Genomic DNA, 14751 nt, shown 5'->3' with positions numbered 1-14751 from the left:
ATTGTCCATCTTGCTGCTGCTGCTGCTTAATCGCTAAAGTCGTGTCCAAGTCTGTGCGACCCTATGGACTGTCGTCCACCAGGCTCCTCTGTTCATGGGATTCTCCAGGCAAGATTACTGGAGTTGGTTGCCATGTCCTCATCCAGGGGCTCTTCCCAACCCAGCGATCGAACCTGAGTCTCCTGCATCTCAGGCAGATTCTTTACCACTGAGCTACCAGGGAAGTGCATATTATTCATCTTAAGCCCTTGCAAAAATTCTGCAATTCACTTTAAGCATTGAGTCTCTACTTTTTACATTGCAAAGTGAGACTTAAAACATTTCCTGAATATGTCTTGCAAAACATCTGAGAATTTTCCTGAATGACTTAAAATAACTTTGGTTTGTTTAAACCAAGATCCAAACAAACCACTTGCCGATTTATTTCACTGAAGACTTTTTAAAGTCTGTTTTAATCTGGAATAGCAGTTTTTCCTCACTCCCCTTTTCATGGTTGTATCGGTCAGTTGTCCTATAGATTATTTCACTGTAGCAGATGCTTTTCGTACCCTGCTCATATTCCTTGCACATTCATTGTTCTCGTGTACTCTGACCCAGAAGACTCCAAAAGAAAGCAGCTTACTATGACTCTGCCCTTAGGCTTTCTTGCCTCTTTCTACCATCAGCTATACACCCTCTTCCTGTTACCGAAAATGGAAGAATGACTGCTTGCCACTCAAAAGCAAATAAAGAGGCAAGTTAGTGGAAAGGAAAATTTGGTTTATTTAGGAGCCTGGCGGGGAAATGGAGGAGGGTGGCCTCTTGTCTAAAGGCCAACTTTCCCCACTGACAGTCAGTGGGCAAGGGATTTTACAGATGGAGGGAGGGGGCTATATGCCAAAACAGCACAGTCAGCTCTGGCAGTCATCTTGATATTAGTCATGCGGTGTTCTGATTAGCATCATTTTGATTGTTTTAAGTATAGTTAAATCTTTCATTTCAGGATTGGCTTGTTTCCATTTCTTAGAGACAAGTTCTCAGAATTGTTGCATATTATGTCATAAGTTCTCAGAATTGTTGCATATTATGTCATGGCTTCAGTCTTGTCCTCCTGTAGTTAACTTCTTCCCCCCCGGTGGGACTTTCAATATCTATAAGACAGCTCACAGAATATGGTTCAGAATATTATCTGTCACACTTGAGGAGGAATTAAAGTCTTGATTTTACTTAATGACTAAACTCGTTATTTGGTCTCATTTGACTGTTTTCCTTTGTTTCTACATTTTCTCACTTCTTTGATTAACCTTATTCTTCAGTTAAAGTTTTTCTACAGAGGCTGGGGACATGCAGGCCAAGGACCATAGAGTCCTGCTCCATGTCACTCCCACTCCACCACCCCAAGCAGCCTTCAACCAATGACCGAAGTGAGTGAATAGAGGATGTATCTTCCTAACCTTTTGGATAACTCTGAGATAAGTTCGTAAACTATTGATGACAGGAGCATTCAAATGAAGATGTAGGATCAGAACACAGGTGAAATCTATTCCCTCCTTCGTGATATGAAGGAAGCATTAATATCAGATTGTTATTGTGAACACTGAGTATAGATTTTCCCATAGGAAAGTCCTATACCAATGGTAGTAATTACTACAGCAGTTTGTCATTCTGAAGACAAACATTAAATTGTAGAGCTACTTTTCCTTATATTTACTTTGAACGTATTTTCTTTTTAAAACTCATAGGTTTAAGTTATAATTTGCAGGTTCTATGAAATTCCATGTACAGGCAAAGAAGGAAATGCCTTTGAAAGGGAGAGATACATTTTTCTTAATCCAAAAGGACCTCATTTGCTGCAGTTCCAGAGAATCTTATTTTAACTTTAATTCACTGATGCTTTAATAGTGTTAATCTGAAGCAATGGAGACAGCTTTATTAATTGGAATCTTTCATTACAGCCATGATTTCATTGCTAGGGGAGTAAGTGGCCTATGTTTTTTAAAAACATTCATTAAAATGTCAATAAGTATCAATCAGAGAAATCATTTCCCAAACCTTTTAATCTTAAAAATAGGGTGAAAAGAACCTTCACGCTCATTTCTTTGTGCCAACAAGGGCTGAGATGACCAATGTCTTGAGTTAGAGCCCAGAACTGGCTGATTCAGTTTAGTGCACAGATTTTTTATTGTCATTTGAAATTAAAGAGCTAAACCAAAGTTTAAAAAAAATACATAAGAGAAGAGCAGCAGCTTATGCAGATCATTTGCCAAGTTGTCCTTTATAGGATAGAAGGCATACAAAAATGCAGTTTTTACAGGAGTTTTGACAGGCCTAGAATCCTCATTCATGTTGTGTGTCTTAGATCATCCCAAGGGTCTAACGACAGAAATAGGTCATCTCCCCAGAAAAATGCTCATATTTACAAATATTTTACATGCTATTTTGAAGCATTATTGACACACTTCCTCCCCTAAAGTCCATAGATTTTAGGTAATGAACTGCTGGTTTAGGTGTTCAGTTCCCAGAAACAGTCATCAGAAGGACAATTCAACATTTAATCTTGAGTTTGAGCCCTGATGTCACATAAAGCTGTGTTATAGTTTGGTTTGAAAGAGGTCTGAATTTCAAGGGATGATGTGATCAGTACATTGGCTCCCATACTGGGATATATCCACTCATACTTACTTTACCTAATCATTCAGAGGAAACAAAGCAGTCTTTCAATTCAAAGTTAGTTTGAAAAAACCTAATGAAAAAATAAGACTCTCCAAGGAGTTGGATGTAGGCATTAGAATGCAGTTCAAGAAGCAGACAGGCATGGAATATATTTCCATGAATGTTCCTTCTAGGTCCCAGCTGGATAATGAAAACCTGAACCCTTCACCTGAAGAGTAACAGGAGGGGTTTGGATCAGAGAAGGGCTGTGTTTGTTCTCTGCATCTATCTTGTTTCTAAGCACATGTTCTCTAATTCAGGAATTGAGTTTCTACTTTGTGCCTTAGAATGGGTCTGGACATTTAATTTCTTGATTTTATCTTTAAAATTCAGCACATTTCTTTTCTTTATTGGGCACAGTCAGCACCATCTGAAGTTTGCTTCAGTGGAGCTGAGGGTGAGTATATTCCTAAGATGACTTATGTGCTCCTAATGGTAGCCATTTAATTTCCCCACATTTGTAAGGTATATATAATTCATAAAAGGCTTTCATATTAATGACCTATGTTCTGAATGAAGGACAGGCATTACTATGTCCAGCTTATGGGTGAGGAAATGGAGGCTTGCAAATATTTGAGGCATACTGTCAGTAAATGAGAGCCGAGATTACACTCCGGCTCTCTGACCTTTATGTGGATGCTTAAGTTCTTAAGTGTACTTGAAAGTCCATTTTTTCTTTTACTCATATGTTGGTTAACTGAATTTATTTAATCATAGTTATGGTTGTGACTAAATATCACCTTGGGCCCATTTCTGGCTGCATTTCCATCCTATTAGTTCTTGGGTGGATTGGGTGGATTTGAAGCCAGAACTAGTCTGAATTCTGCTTCTGAATCAGTTTGTCTCATAATGAAAGTAGTCCTTTTGTTTTTAAAGGTTTCTACATGAATTACCGCATCTGTTTGATGTCATTCTCAGAAAAACAATTCATCCATGAAAGGTCATTTCACATCAGCTTTACAAAAGAATAATCTTAATTTTGTATGAACTCATTGTATAAAGGATTGTAGTTATAATAAAACCCCATCATCAAGGATGCCAGAGTGAAAGCCTCCTGCTCGTACCTGTGTCATTCTTACATTCTTGGTGCCTCCGAGTGCATGGCACTGGGTGGGTGTGTACTTAATTGAATATTTCAAAACATCATCACATTGGTCTTGTGGAAATAAAATTTGAATTTAAGAAAACATTTCCCAAAGCTTCTAAATTTTACAGAAATCTTAGCCTCCATATAGGAGGAAAGTTCTAAAAGTGCTAAAACTATAGCATTCCAAAACATCCTTCATCCTAGTATTGTGCATGAAATAGGACTAGGAACAAGCAAAAGCAAGCTCACCAAACACACAAATATGCCATGCACTCAACTTGACTTCTCAACAAAGAGGAAAATTAAAACTCTCTTTTCCTATTTCTGCATCTTTGCTTCTAAATGTTGACCGATTGCTTTTAGGTAAATATGTGTGTGTTGCTGTACATTGAAAAATAGCGACAAAACACCCGTAATGCTGACAGTGGAAAATGCATGCCTCTGTGGTCTGAAGAGCTCAAGCAGTACCTTTCTTTCAATTTTGTGTAGAGCAGAGCTACACCCTGCTTCTATGTTGTTAAGCACTAATTGCCTAATTACAGTGCTTTGGGACACTGTTAAAAATTGTGCCTGAGGCTTTTCAGCAAATTCAACTTTAAAGCAAATGATCCTAGTAAACACAGTACTAAACACAGTACAAAGTTTCTTCTAGAAAGATTATTTAAGGCCTATTACACTTGCTAGATCTTTAAATTACAAAACACTTGAGTACTTAGTGAGCCTGTTGCCTCTTCTCATGAGGACTTTTTTTCAGCACCAAACTATAGAAGGAAACATTATGTATTTGAGAAGAGTAGGCTCAGATCATGTGGCATGTGTATACGTCGGGGTAGGATGCTGGGACTTTCCCCATAAACCACTAAGTAAGCAGATCTTCTTAATATGAAAGCAGTTTCCTTTATATGAGGTTGCACAGAGTTGGACACGACTGAAGCGACTTAGCAGCAGCAGCAGCAGGCCATTTTGAAGAGGCATAATGAGTTGTTCCTTATCAGGGCATTATTTATAAATACAGAGTTAAAAGTTTATCTCAAAAAATACTCTCCTTGTGTTAAAATACAGTCATGTAAGCTACAAGGGATTTGAGTGTGTGCTAAATCATTGCATTATTTGAACACATTCCTTTCTTAAAATCTGTGTGGAAAATTGTATCAAACATTTTGCATTATTGAGAATATGTACAACCACTGAGGTCTATGAGGCATTTTCTCATACATTTCTTTTTAGTTTTTCTCAGCTCTCGGCTGGCATTTCCAGATCCATTTTACAGAAGAGGAAGTTGAGGCTTGGATGGACAAATATCCTTGTAAGATCACACTACTGGTAAGAGGCAGGAGCATGGGTGTTATGTATAGGTTAATTTCAAGTTCTTGGACTCAATTGCAATGTGTGTGTGTGTGCGTGTGTGTGCGTGTGTGCGTGTGTGTGCGTGTGTGTGCGTGTGTATGTTTGCGTGTGGGGGTAGGATGCTGGGAGTTTCCCCACAAACCACTATATAATTCTAGGACACCAGCAGGGTGTCTAAGAATCCCACTCAATTCAATTCAATTCTTACTCTATCTGTTGTACCTAAGTATAGCATCAGGTTCCACCATCAGTCCTATACGACTGTCCCCCTGCCCCCAATTCAGACACCAGTTGCAAGCACAGGCTGTTACCTATACTTCTGACAACTGGCTATGAATCAGAGCGTCCCACAGTCTCCTCCTCAGATTTGAAAAATTTGCTAGAGCAGCACACAGAACTCAGGGAAACATTTTGCTTCCTAGGTAACCTGCTTATTACAAAATGATATAATTCAAGAACAGCCAGATGCGCAGGGAAAGGTATAGGAAAGGGCTCAGAGTTTCTATGCCCTCTCAGAGTGAGCCATTCTCCCCAAATCTCCATTGCTCACTAACCTGGAAGCTCTCCAAACCCTATCCTTTTGGATTTTTATGGAGGCTTCATTACACAGGCATGAAGGATGCAGTCAATGGCCATTGGTGACTCAATTTCCAGCTCCTCTCCCCTCCTAAGAAGTCAGGGGATGGGACTGAAAGCTCCAAACCTCTAAGCACATGTTAGGTTCTCCTGCTAGTCAGCCCCCATTCCTAGGTTGCGGGGGGAATCCCCAAATCACCTTATTAAGTATAACAAAAGATATCTTGATTGCTCCCATCAGTTAGAAAATTCTGAACTCTGTGCCAGAAAAGAGGACAAATACCAAATGTATATTTCTTATTATAAATCACAATATCAGTTAAAAATGAAAACAGTGATGACATTTATACAGAAGATAGGGCAGAAAGGGAGATTTTAAAAATGAAAAGCTCTATAAAATATGCTGATAAAAAGTTGATTATAAATAAATTTTAAAATTGGGGATGTATTTTAATTAAATGTTTTTAAAATCTTTTAGCAATTTTTTTTTTAATTCTAGGCATACAACATAGTGATTTGATGTTATTATAGATTATACTCCAGATGAAGTTATTATAAAATGTTGACTATATTCTGTGTGCTGTACATTACATCCTTGAATCTTATTTATTTTATACCTAGTAGCTGGTACCTCACAATCCCTTTCCCTATCTGTTTCACCCCAACTCCTCTTGCCTACTGGTAATGACTAGTTTACTCCCTTTACCTGTGAGTCTGTTTCAGTTTTTTGTTATATTTGTTTGATTCAGTTTTTAGATTCCATATATAAGTGAGATAGTATAGTATTTGTCTTCCTCTGTGTGACTTAGTTCTTTTTTAAAAAATTTACTTATTTTAATTGGAGGCTAATTACTTTACAATATTGTATTGGTTTTGCCATACATCAACATGAATCCACCACGGGTGTACACGTCTTCCCCATCTTGAACCCCCCTTCCACCTTCCTCCCTGTACCATCCCTCTGGGTCATCCCAGTGCACCAGCCCTAAGCAACCAGTATCATGCATTGAACTTGGACTGGCGATTCATTTCATATATGGTATTATACATGTTTCAATGCCATTCTCCCAAATCATCCCACGCTCTCCCTCTCCCACAGAGTCCAAAAGACTGTTCTATACATCTGTGTCTCTTTTGCTGTCTCGCATACAGGGTTATCGTTACTATCTTTCTAAATTCTGTATATATGCGTTAGTATACTGTATTGGTGTTTTTCTTTCTGGCTTACTTCACTCTGTATAATAGGCTCCAGTTTCATCCATCTCATTAGAATTGATTCAAATGTATTCTTTTTAATGGCTGAGTAATACTCCATTGTGTATATGTACCACAACTTTCTTATTCATTCATCTGCTGATGGACATCTAGGTTGCTTCTATGTCCTGGCTATTATAAACAGTGCTGCGATGAACACTGGGGTACACGTGTCTCTTTCCCTTCTGGTTTCCTCGGTGTGTATGCCCAGCAGTGGGATTGCTGGATCATAAGACAGTTCTATTTCCAGTTTTTTAAGGAATCTCCTCCACACTGTTCTCCATAGTGGCTGTACTAGTTTGCATTCCCACCAACAGTGTAAGAGGGTTCCCTTTTTTCCACACCCTCTCCAGTATTTATTGCTTGTAGACTTTTGGATTGCAGCCATTCTGACTGGTGTGAAATGGTACCTCATAGTGGTTTTGATTTGCATTTCTCTGATAATGAGTGATGTTGAGCATCTTTTCATGTGTTTGTTAGCCATCTGTATGTCTTCCTTGGAGAAATGTCTGTTTAGTTCTTTGGCCCATTTTTTGATTGGGTCATTTATTTTTCTGGAATTGAGCTGCAGGAGTTGCTTATATATTTTTGAGATTAGTTGTTTGTCAGTTGCTTCATTTGCTATTATTTTATTCCATTCTGAAGGCTGTCTTTTCACCTTGCTTATAGTTTTCTTTGTTGTGCAGAAGCTTTTAATTTTAATTAGGTCCCATTTGTTTATTTTTGCTTTTATTTCCAATATTCTGGGAGGTAGGTCATAAAGGATTATGCTGTGATTTATGTCAGAGAGTGTTTTGCCTATGTTCTCCTCTAGGAGTTTTATAGTTTTTGGTCTTACGTTTAGATCTTTAATCCATTTTGAGTTTATTTTTGTGTATGGTGTTAGTGTTCTAGTTTCATTCTTTTATAAGTGGTTGGCCAGTTTTCCCAGCACCACTTGTTAAAGAGATTGTCTTTTCTCCACTGTGTATTCCTGCCTCCTTTGTAGCATAATACATTCTAGGTCCATCCATGTTGTTGCAAAAGGCAAAATTTCATCCTTTTTTCTGGTTGAATAGTATTCTCTTTTTGTCTCCACGAAATTAATTGACACAGTTGCCTATCCTGGTCTCGAAGTCATGTCCTTGTGTGGGTATTCCTATGCAGTCTGTGTGTTCCTGGTGGTTCAGGTGGAAGAGCTAGATCTAAAGTGAACACAGGCCATGTCTTCTCCTGGCTGTGCTGCAGTTGGTGCCTTGGTGCAAGGTGTGGCTAGGGATGGAGGGGCTATAGCTAGAGCCAGGTGTGAGCTGGGGCTTCTCTTGGGCTCAGTAATAATCTCTGCTGTGGTTGGGGGCATGGCCGGGGCTCAAGGGCTTGGAGCTGCCCTCCTGAGCTGGCTTTGCTCCTTCCTTTGTGTATATGCACACCCGCCATGGCAGTTTCTGCCCTGGCTAGAGGCAGGAGTGAGGCCCAAGCTGGTTCTGTGGCGAGGCAGGCGGGGCTGAAGCAGGAGGCTGATGTGGGCTGGAGGGTCTGTGGGGCTGTCCTGGCAGGATGGCCAGAGCATGAGGCAGTTTTCAGTCTGCTGTTTCTGTGCTGAGATGGGGAGCAAGCAAACCTGTGCATGCGTTCATTGAGAGTGGAGTCTTGGTTTTTCACACTCCTCTGTTAAGCCCCACTGATATTTAAATCAGTTAAGGCGATTTGTCTTCCTGGTGTTAGACCCCACAGCTGGGTTACCTAATATGTTGCTTGAACTCCTCACTCCAAAGGGAGGCTCCCCAAGCCTGTGATATCCTCTTCCTCTTGTGGGTCACCTGCTAGGGGTGTGGGTCCTGCCTGACTAGATCACTTCTCCCCTTTCTACCATACTCCATGTGGTTCTTTCTTTGGAGCTTTGGTTGTACGAGAGCCATTCTGCTAGTTTTCAGATCATTCTTAGAGAATGTTGCACTGTATGTATTTGTAGTTTTGATGTGTTTGTGAGGGAAAGTGAGCTCAGAATCTTCCTGTTCTACTATCTTGATCCCATCAGTCTCGCATTTATTTTAAAATCACTCTCCATCTTTTATGTTAGTCTAGGTTTCAAGTATCAGATTTGCACAAAGTGGGACTCACCCACAGCATTTAGAACTATACCTATGTAACACTTGTTATATCCTTTAACACATGTAATTCATATAATCCATTCACCTCTCTTGGTCTTTCTAGTTAATAGATATTGTGGTGTCTTTTATTGCATTGATAATATATTATGATATTTATATCAAATATCACCTTTATATATATATCTACAAAGTCCTTTTATGCCCTTCCCTGACCTATTTGAATTTAATGTTAAGCTGTACACATAATTATGTACTTCAAACGTAACAGAAATAGCCTTGACTTTCATCATCAGTAGTTTCTCTTTTGGTGTATTTTTTAAGATTTTTTTTTTTTTAGTTTAGACTGTGAAAATCCAGAAGTAGGTAAATTTACTCAGAAGGGTCACCTTAGAAGTTAGTGTCTATGTATATATTCACTACACCTAACCAAATCAACAAATTAAAAAAACAATAAAAAAAAAACTCTCAAGGGAACATCTCAAGAAAAAACTTACTTTTGGTGTAGACTTGCCTTGTCCATAGTAGGCATACAAAAATATTTCTTAAATTGAATTGAATAGATTATTCCTTGTTAAGGGCATTTCTTTGTTATAATCTTGACACTGATATATGATTTGACAATGCTGCAAGTTAGATTTTCTGAAAAACATACTCAGATAGCAATTGGTACCAACTTCTGGTAGGGAGCGTTCTTAGGGAAATAGCTAGGAATGGGCAGAAAGAGAAGTCGGTCTACAGTGTAATCTCAACCAAGACTTCAGTCAACCCCTTAGGGAGCTTTGAAGATGGGTTGACCCTTCTGATTTGTGTCTTATTCTGGTAAGAGAGCCTAGACCTTTATAATCTGGAACTGACCACTTATTTAGTATGAACTTCCCTACTTCCTTCCTAGTAAGAGTCTGACCTTGGCCAAAACAGCTGACTCCAGCTAAGGGCAATTTCTCGAGAGGGTTGACTGTAGAAATAGCAGTACTTCCAGTGGCTGGAATAATAGGAATAAATCCTGGTGCTTTGTAGGAGGATCTGAGAGAGGTACACACTGGATTCTGTATAGGTAGGAAGTTAAATTCAGCAAAAATGGCAAAAAGCAGTATTTTGACCATGTCATTTTTTTTTCACATCTCACCTTTCAATCTCTAATTCTGTCAAAGGATGGGCATTTTTATTTGTTTCTTTACTTTCAATACACAGGTAGATTTGCAAAGTCTGACTTGGCTAATTATTCTGACAATTTCCTATTCATTATCTCACATAGCAGGGAGCCTCATTGGACCATCAAGCCTGTAAATTTATGATTGTACATCAATCTGTGAAATATATTGCTAGCTGCTGGCTCTGGGCTTAGGGAGCACCAGATAAGCCAGGATGTGCACAGTTAGCCCCAAGGTTTGGTCAGGAGCACTCGGCCATCCGACAAGTAAAGGAACTTTGCAGTAATTGAGAAAATGAACACCTTGGGTTATTTTCTTGCTGGCAATATTTAGAAGCTCTTATCATTGAATTGCCCTGCTTTGTTTCTCATTATCTATCAAAAGCTTTGCCAGGAAAGAAGCTATTTGGCACAGATTGAATTTTAGCTTGTTTGGGGGTGAAGAAGGTGATTTACAAAAGATGTTAAGTTCTAACACAGTACAGATTCAGGGCTTTCGATTTTTATATTTTGTATAATTTTTCATTACATGGGTGAGATGGTGGAACTTAATCTGCAAGTTCTGAAGATCTTCTAAAAGTTTACATACTATTTAGCTATATATACATCTGGACATTTTCTTTGCCTTTTTTTTTTTTTTTTTCCAATGTTCAGTTTCCTTTAATGACCCCCATTCTCCCCGAAGGGCAGGTGCAGGCGGCTGGGCGATGGCAAGAGGTGTTCATTTGAAGATCTTGCCCTGATTGAAGGCTTTGCCCACATGCTGGAAGGCCCCTTCCCAGCAAAAGTATTCTCGAACCAGCGTCTGGGTCTCCTCGCTGCCGGGATCCAGTTTCCGCCATGTGTATGACTCCTAGTCCACCTGCCAATCTGGACTCAGCAGAAAAGCAAGCTCCTGGCCTCGAAAGACCCAGACCCCAGAAATGGAGCTGCTATTGTTGGTTCCAAAGAGAATGACACTGGCAAAGGCATTCTTCCTCAGTTTGTCCAATCGCTGGAACATTCCAGTGATGAGGTTGCAACTCATGAAGGTCTGGGTGAGCTCTTCAGGGAAGCGATACTCAGAGTACCACAGGGACCAGCCATCCTTATCAAAGTGATCCCAAAAGTACGGCAGCGCCACGGAGAGCGTATCCTCGTTGGAGTACTTGCGCTTAAATTCATCCAACACAAAGGTACTCTTGGGCAGATGGGCAAAAGGATCCTTGGCCTTCGGCTCGGCAGCCAGCGCCTGCTCACATTCATCCAGCTCCTCCTCAGGAGAGGGGGCAGCCGCCTTCTTCTCCTCTTTGCCCTCCTTCCGCTCCACCTGGGGCTTCGGCTTCTCTTCTCGAGAACCTTTCTCCTTCCGTGGGGTGTCCTTTTTAGGCTGGCTCTCTGCAAACTTTTTAGCATCAAACTGGGCCATTTTCTCACAGAGTTTCACCTCTCCCAAGACAGCCCGGAACTGGGGCTGGTTAATGCAGGTGAGGAACCAGTGGTTGGTATTAGGGAAGGCCTGGCGAAAAGAAGGCTCCAGAACCTGTTTGTAAAGCTACAGCAGGGTGCAGACAACTGTGATGTCAGCCAGCGTCACGCGTTCGCCCACCAGAAAAGTTCTCGTCTTCAAGTGAGCATCCAGCAGCCCCAGAATTCGCCTCATCTCCTCCTTTGCATTCTCTGTGGCCTGCTTGTTGTGGTGCATGATGCCCAAGGTAGGGAACACCCAGGTGCTGGCCGGTGGCACTATGTCGCTATCAGCAAAGCTCACCCACTGCACCACCTGCGCTGCTGCCTCGGGAGTACTTCCCCGCAGCTCCTCGTTGCTCACATAGTAGGCAATGGCATTGCTGTCGAACACACAGAATCCATCGTCACCCTCAAAGGCTGGAACCTTGCCAGCAGGAAATTTGCGGAGAAATTCGGGGGTGCGGTTGGTTTGGCCAAAATGGAAGTGGGGTGGTGCGGAGAGCACGCGGACCTGAGCCCCGCTGTACTGAGCGGCAATGAGGGCCTTGAAGGCCCTCCAGTTTTCAGGATATGTGTACAGGGTCCCAGCCGCCATGGTGATTCCGCAGAGAAAGCTTTCTTTGCTTTTTTACTGAGTATATTTGGCTGTAATTAGATGTTCAAAGTGACATACGATACCAGAAAGCTTAGAAATCATTGCACTAAAAATAAAACAAAATAAGACAGGATTCACTCTCTGATTTTTCAAAGCTTCTCTATATCATGCTTAAAAGTGTATTTGGACACTCCACAAGTACCCTCTTCAAGTTTTCTACAACTCATTCATCACAAGCAAACCCAATCACTGTTTTCTCCATTTCTGTTAATACCACAGTCGTTTAATCCTTCAGTTTAGCGATCTAGGCATTATTTCCTTCTCTTTTGCTTTGTTCCCCGATTCTGAGATCCATGTCATGATGTGGTTGAAAGACAAATTATTTTATTTCCTAGATATCCACTTATCTTGGTGGACTCTTATACACTGCTTCTCATGGTGCTTCATGAAACTTTGCTCAATTAGAAATAGTTCTGGAACAGGATAGTTATAAGAACAGAGTAGAAACTATTTCTTTATGTTAGGACAGAAAGAGCCAGTAAGGTCTAGTTTGTGGGGAAAATACTTAGTTTTTTGCATTGTGGTGGATGAATTAGGAGAGGGCCTTTCAGAGATCAAGCTGAACCTTGCTACCTTATCTCAATGATTATATAGGGGAAGCTATATGATCTGGAATCAGTCGCATGTAGGCTGAGTTTCAGAGGTCAATACTCTTTGAGAAGACTTGCTGTGAACTCTGCTCAGTAGCAACACTTCATACCTAGAGGGGCAAAAGACCTCATTTAAATTCACAATTTGGGGGAAACACAGATGTTAAGTGAAGAAACAGTCAGGTCACACAGGCAAAAATTCTTGTCCCTAGCAAAGTTAGGCAGATTTTCCTGGTGTCTTATGAAGTTTGCCACACATTCCTGAGCAGGAAGCTGCTCTTCTAAGACCTCCCTTTCTATTTCCCATGTATTCTTACAATGAATTCATTGTAAGCAATGAATTGGAAGCAATTTGCGTGTCTTTTCCTTGAAACTCTTGAGAATCTTGCTAGGCTGATAAAACCTCTCCAACTTAGAGGAAATATTGCCCTGCCAGTGAGCTTACAGGTGTTTACTGATGCCCAAGAGTCCAGTCACAAGGTAGAAAGCCTTTTATTCCACTAGGAAAGATGAGGAATAGGGAGGAAAAGGAGGAAGTCAATTTTTATTTATTGGGAATCTATTATGGTACAGACATTATACTAAGCCCTTTATTTAGATTATCTATTTGTATACATGACACTACCATCCAAGGTAGATGTAACTATCCCAGAAGAGGAAATTAATGCCAGTGAGTTTATGCAACTTGCCCAAAGTCAGTCATCTTTCCCTTAGGAGAATTTGTCATTTACCTATTTTCCCTCAGCTCCAAGTCAACTCTCCTAAAACTTCTTTGCCAAGGTTGTTCTCTTTTTATTTAGTTGTTAAGTTGTGTCAAACTCTTTTCTGACCCTGTGGACTGTAGCCTGCCAGGCTCCTTTGTCCATATGGAATTTTCCAGGCAAGAATACTGTAGTGGGTTGCCATTTCCTTCTCCAAGGGATCTTCCCAAGCTAAGGATCAAATCTGCATCTCCTGCATTGGCCAGGCATATTCTTTACCACTGAGTCACCAGGGAAGTCCCTGTTGTCTTTTAGGATCTGCCAATAGGGGCACTAGAGAGAGACTGGAAAGCGTAAGGAGGAGGGAGAGGACTTCTCTCCTGTTTTACCTATTTCTACAGTGTGAAGTGGGCTTCCCTGGCGGCTCAGTGGTAAAAAAAATCCACCTGCCCATGCAGGAGATAGGCTCAATCTCTGATCCAGGGAGATTCCCTTGGAGAAGGAAATGGCAACCCACTCCAGTATACTTGCCTGGGAAATCCCATGGACAGAGGAGCCTGGTGGGTTATGGTTCATGGTGTCGTAAAAGACGTAATTTAGCAACTAAACAAAAACAATGACAACATAGTAGGAGGCCCTAGCAGCGAAAGTTGGTTCCAACCTCTAATTACTTTTAGCACCCTAAGAACAGTGTCTTCATACACTCTTGGGGTACCAGCCATGGCCAATTATGTGCCCTGTCCTTTGAGGGCTGAGCACCAATTCCTAAGGCTCCTGGTTCATGCTCATAGGTCCTTGTAAACTCCTCTCTGCCTTTTCTTCTTTCAGTCTTAGGGTAGTAACTGCTTCTTGCCTAGTCTACCTCACAGCTCCCTTCTTTCTATTTTAGTCATCCAACACCTGTTGTACCAATTTCCTATATTAAGCCCTTTGTGTGTGTGTGTGTGTGTATGTATATTATTTGGCCACACTGTGTGGCTTGTGGGATCTTAGTTTTCCCATCAGGGATTGAACCTGGGCTAACATTGTGAGAGTTCAGAGTCCCAACCACTGGACAGCCAGGGAACTCCCAAGTCCTTTGTGTTTTGAAATGTCTCCGTGGTTTCTGTTTTCCTGACCAGATGTAGATTGTGTGTGTGTGTGTGTGTGTGTCTAACTGTG

At 40.9% G+C, this 14751-nt stretch overlaps 1 protein-coding gene across 1 annotated transcript; it reads right to left on the bottom strand.

Moving 5' to 3' along the window:
• Positions 1-10794: 10794 nt before the first annotated feature.
• Positions 10795-12257, bottom strand: LOC782525 (elongation factor 1-gamma-like). Its single transcript, XM_059889360.1, has one exon. The coding sequence runs from the start codon at positions 12237-12239 to the stop codon at positions 11730-11732; it is 510 nt and encodes a 169-aa protein (XP_059745343.1). The 5' UTR covers positions 12240-12257; the 3' UTR covers positions 10795-11729.
• Between the last annotated feature and the right edge of the window lie 2494 nt (positions 12258-14751).

Source organism: Bos taurus, chromosome 8 (genome assembly GCF_002263795.3).
Source record: "Bos taurus isolate L1 Dominette 01449 registration number 42190680 breed Hereford chromosome 8, ARS-UCD2.0, whole genome shotgun sequence".
NCBI classification, from domain to species: domain Eukaryota; kingdom Metazoa; phylum Chordata; class Mammalia; order Artiodactyla; family Bovidae; genus Bos; species Bos taurus.
Note: the sequence above shows the minus strand (reverse complement) of the source record. Positions and strands in the feature narration are given on the sequence as shown.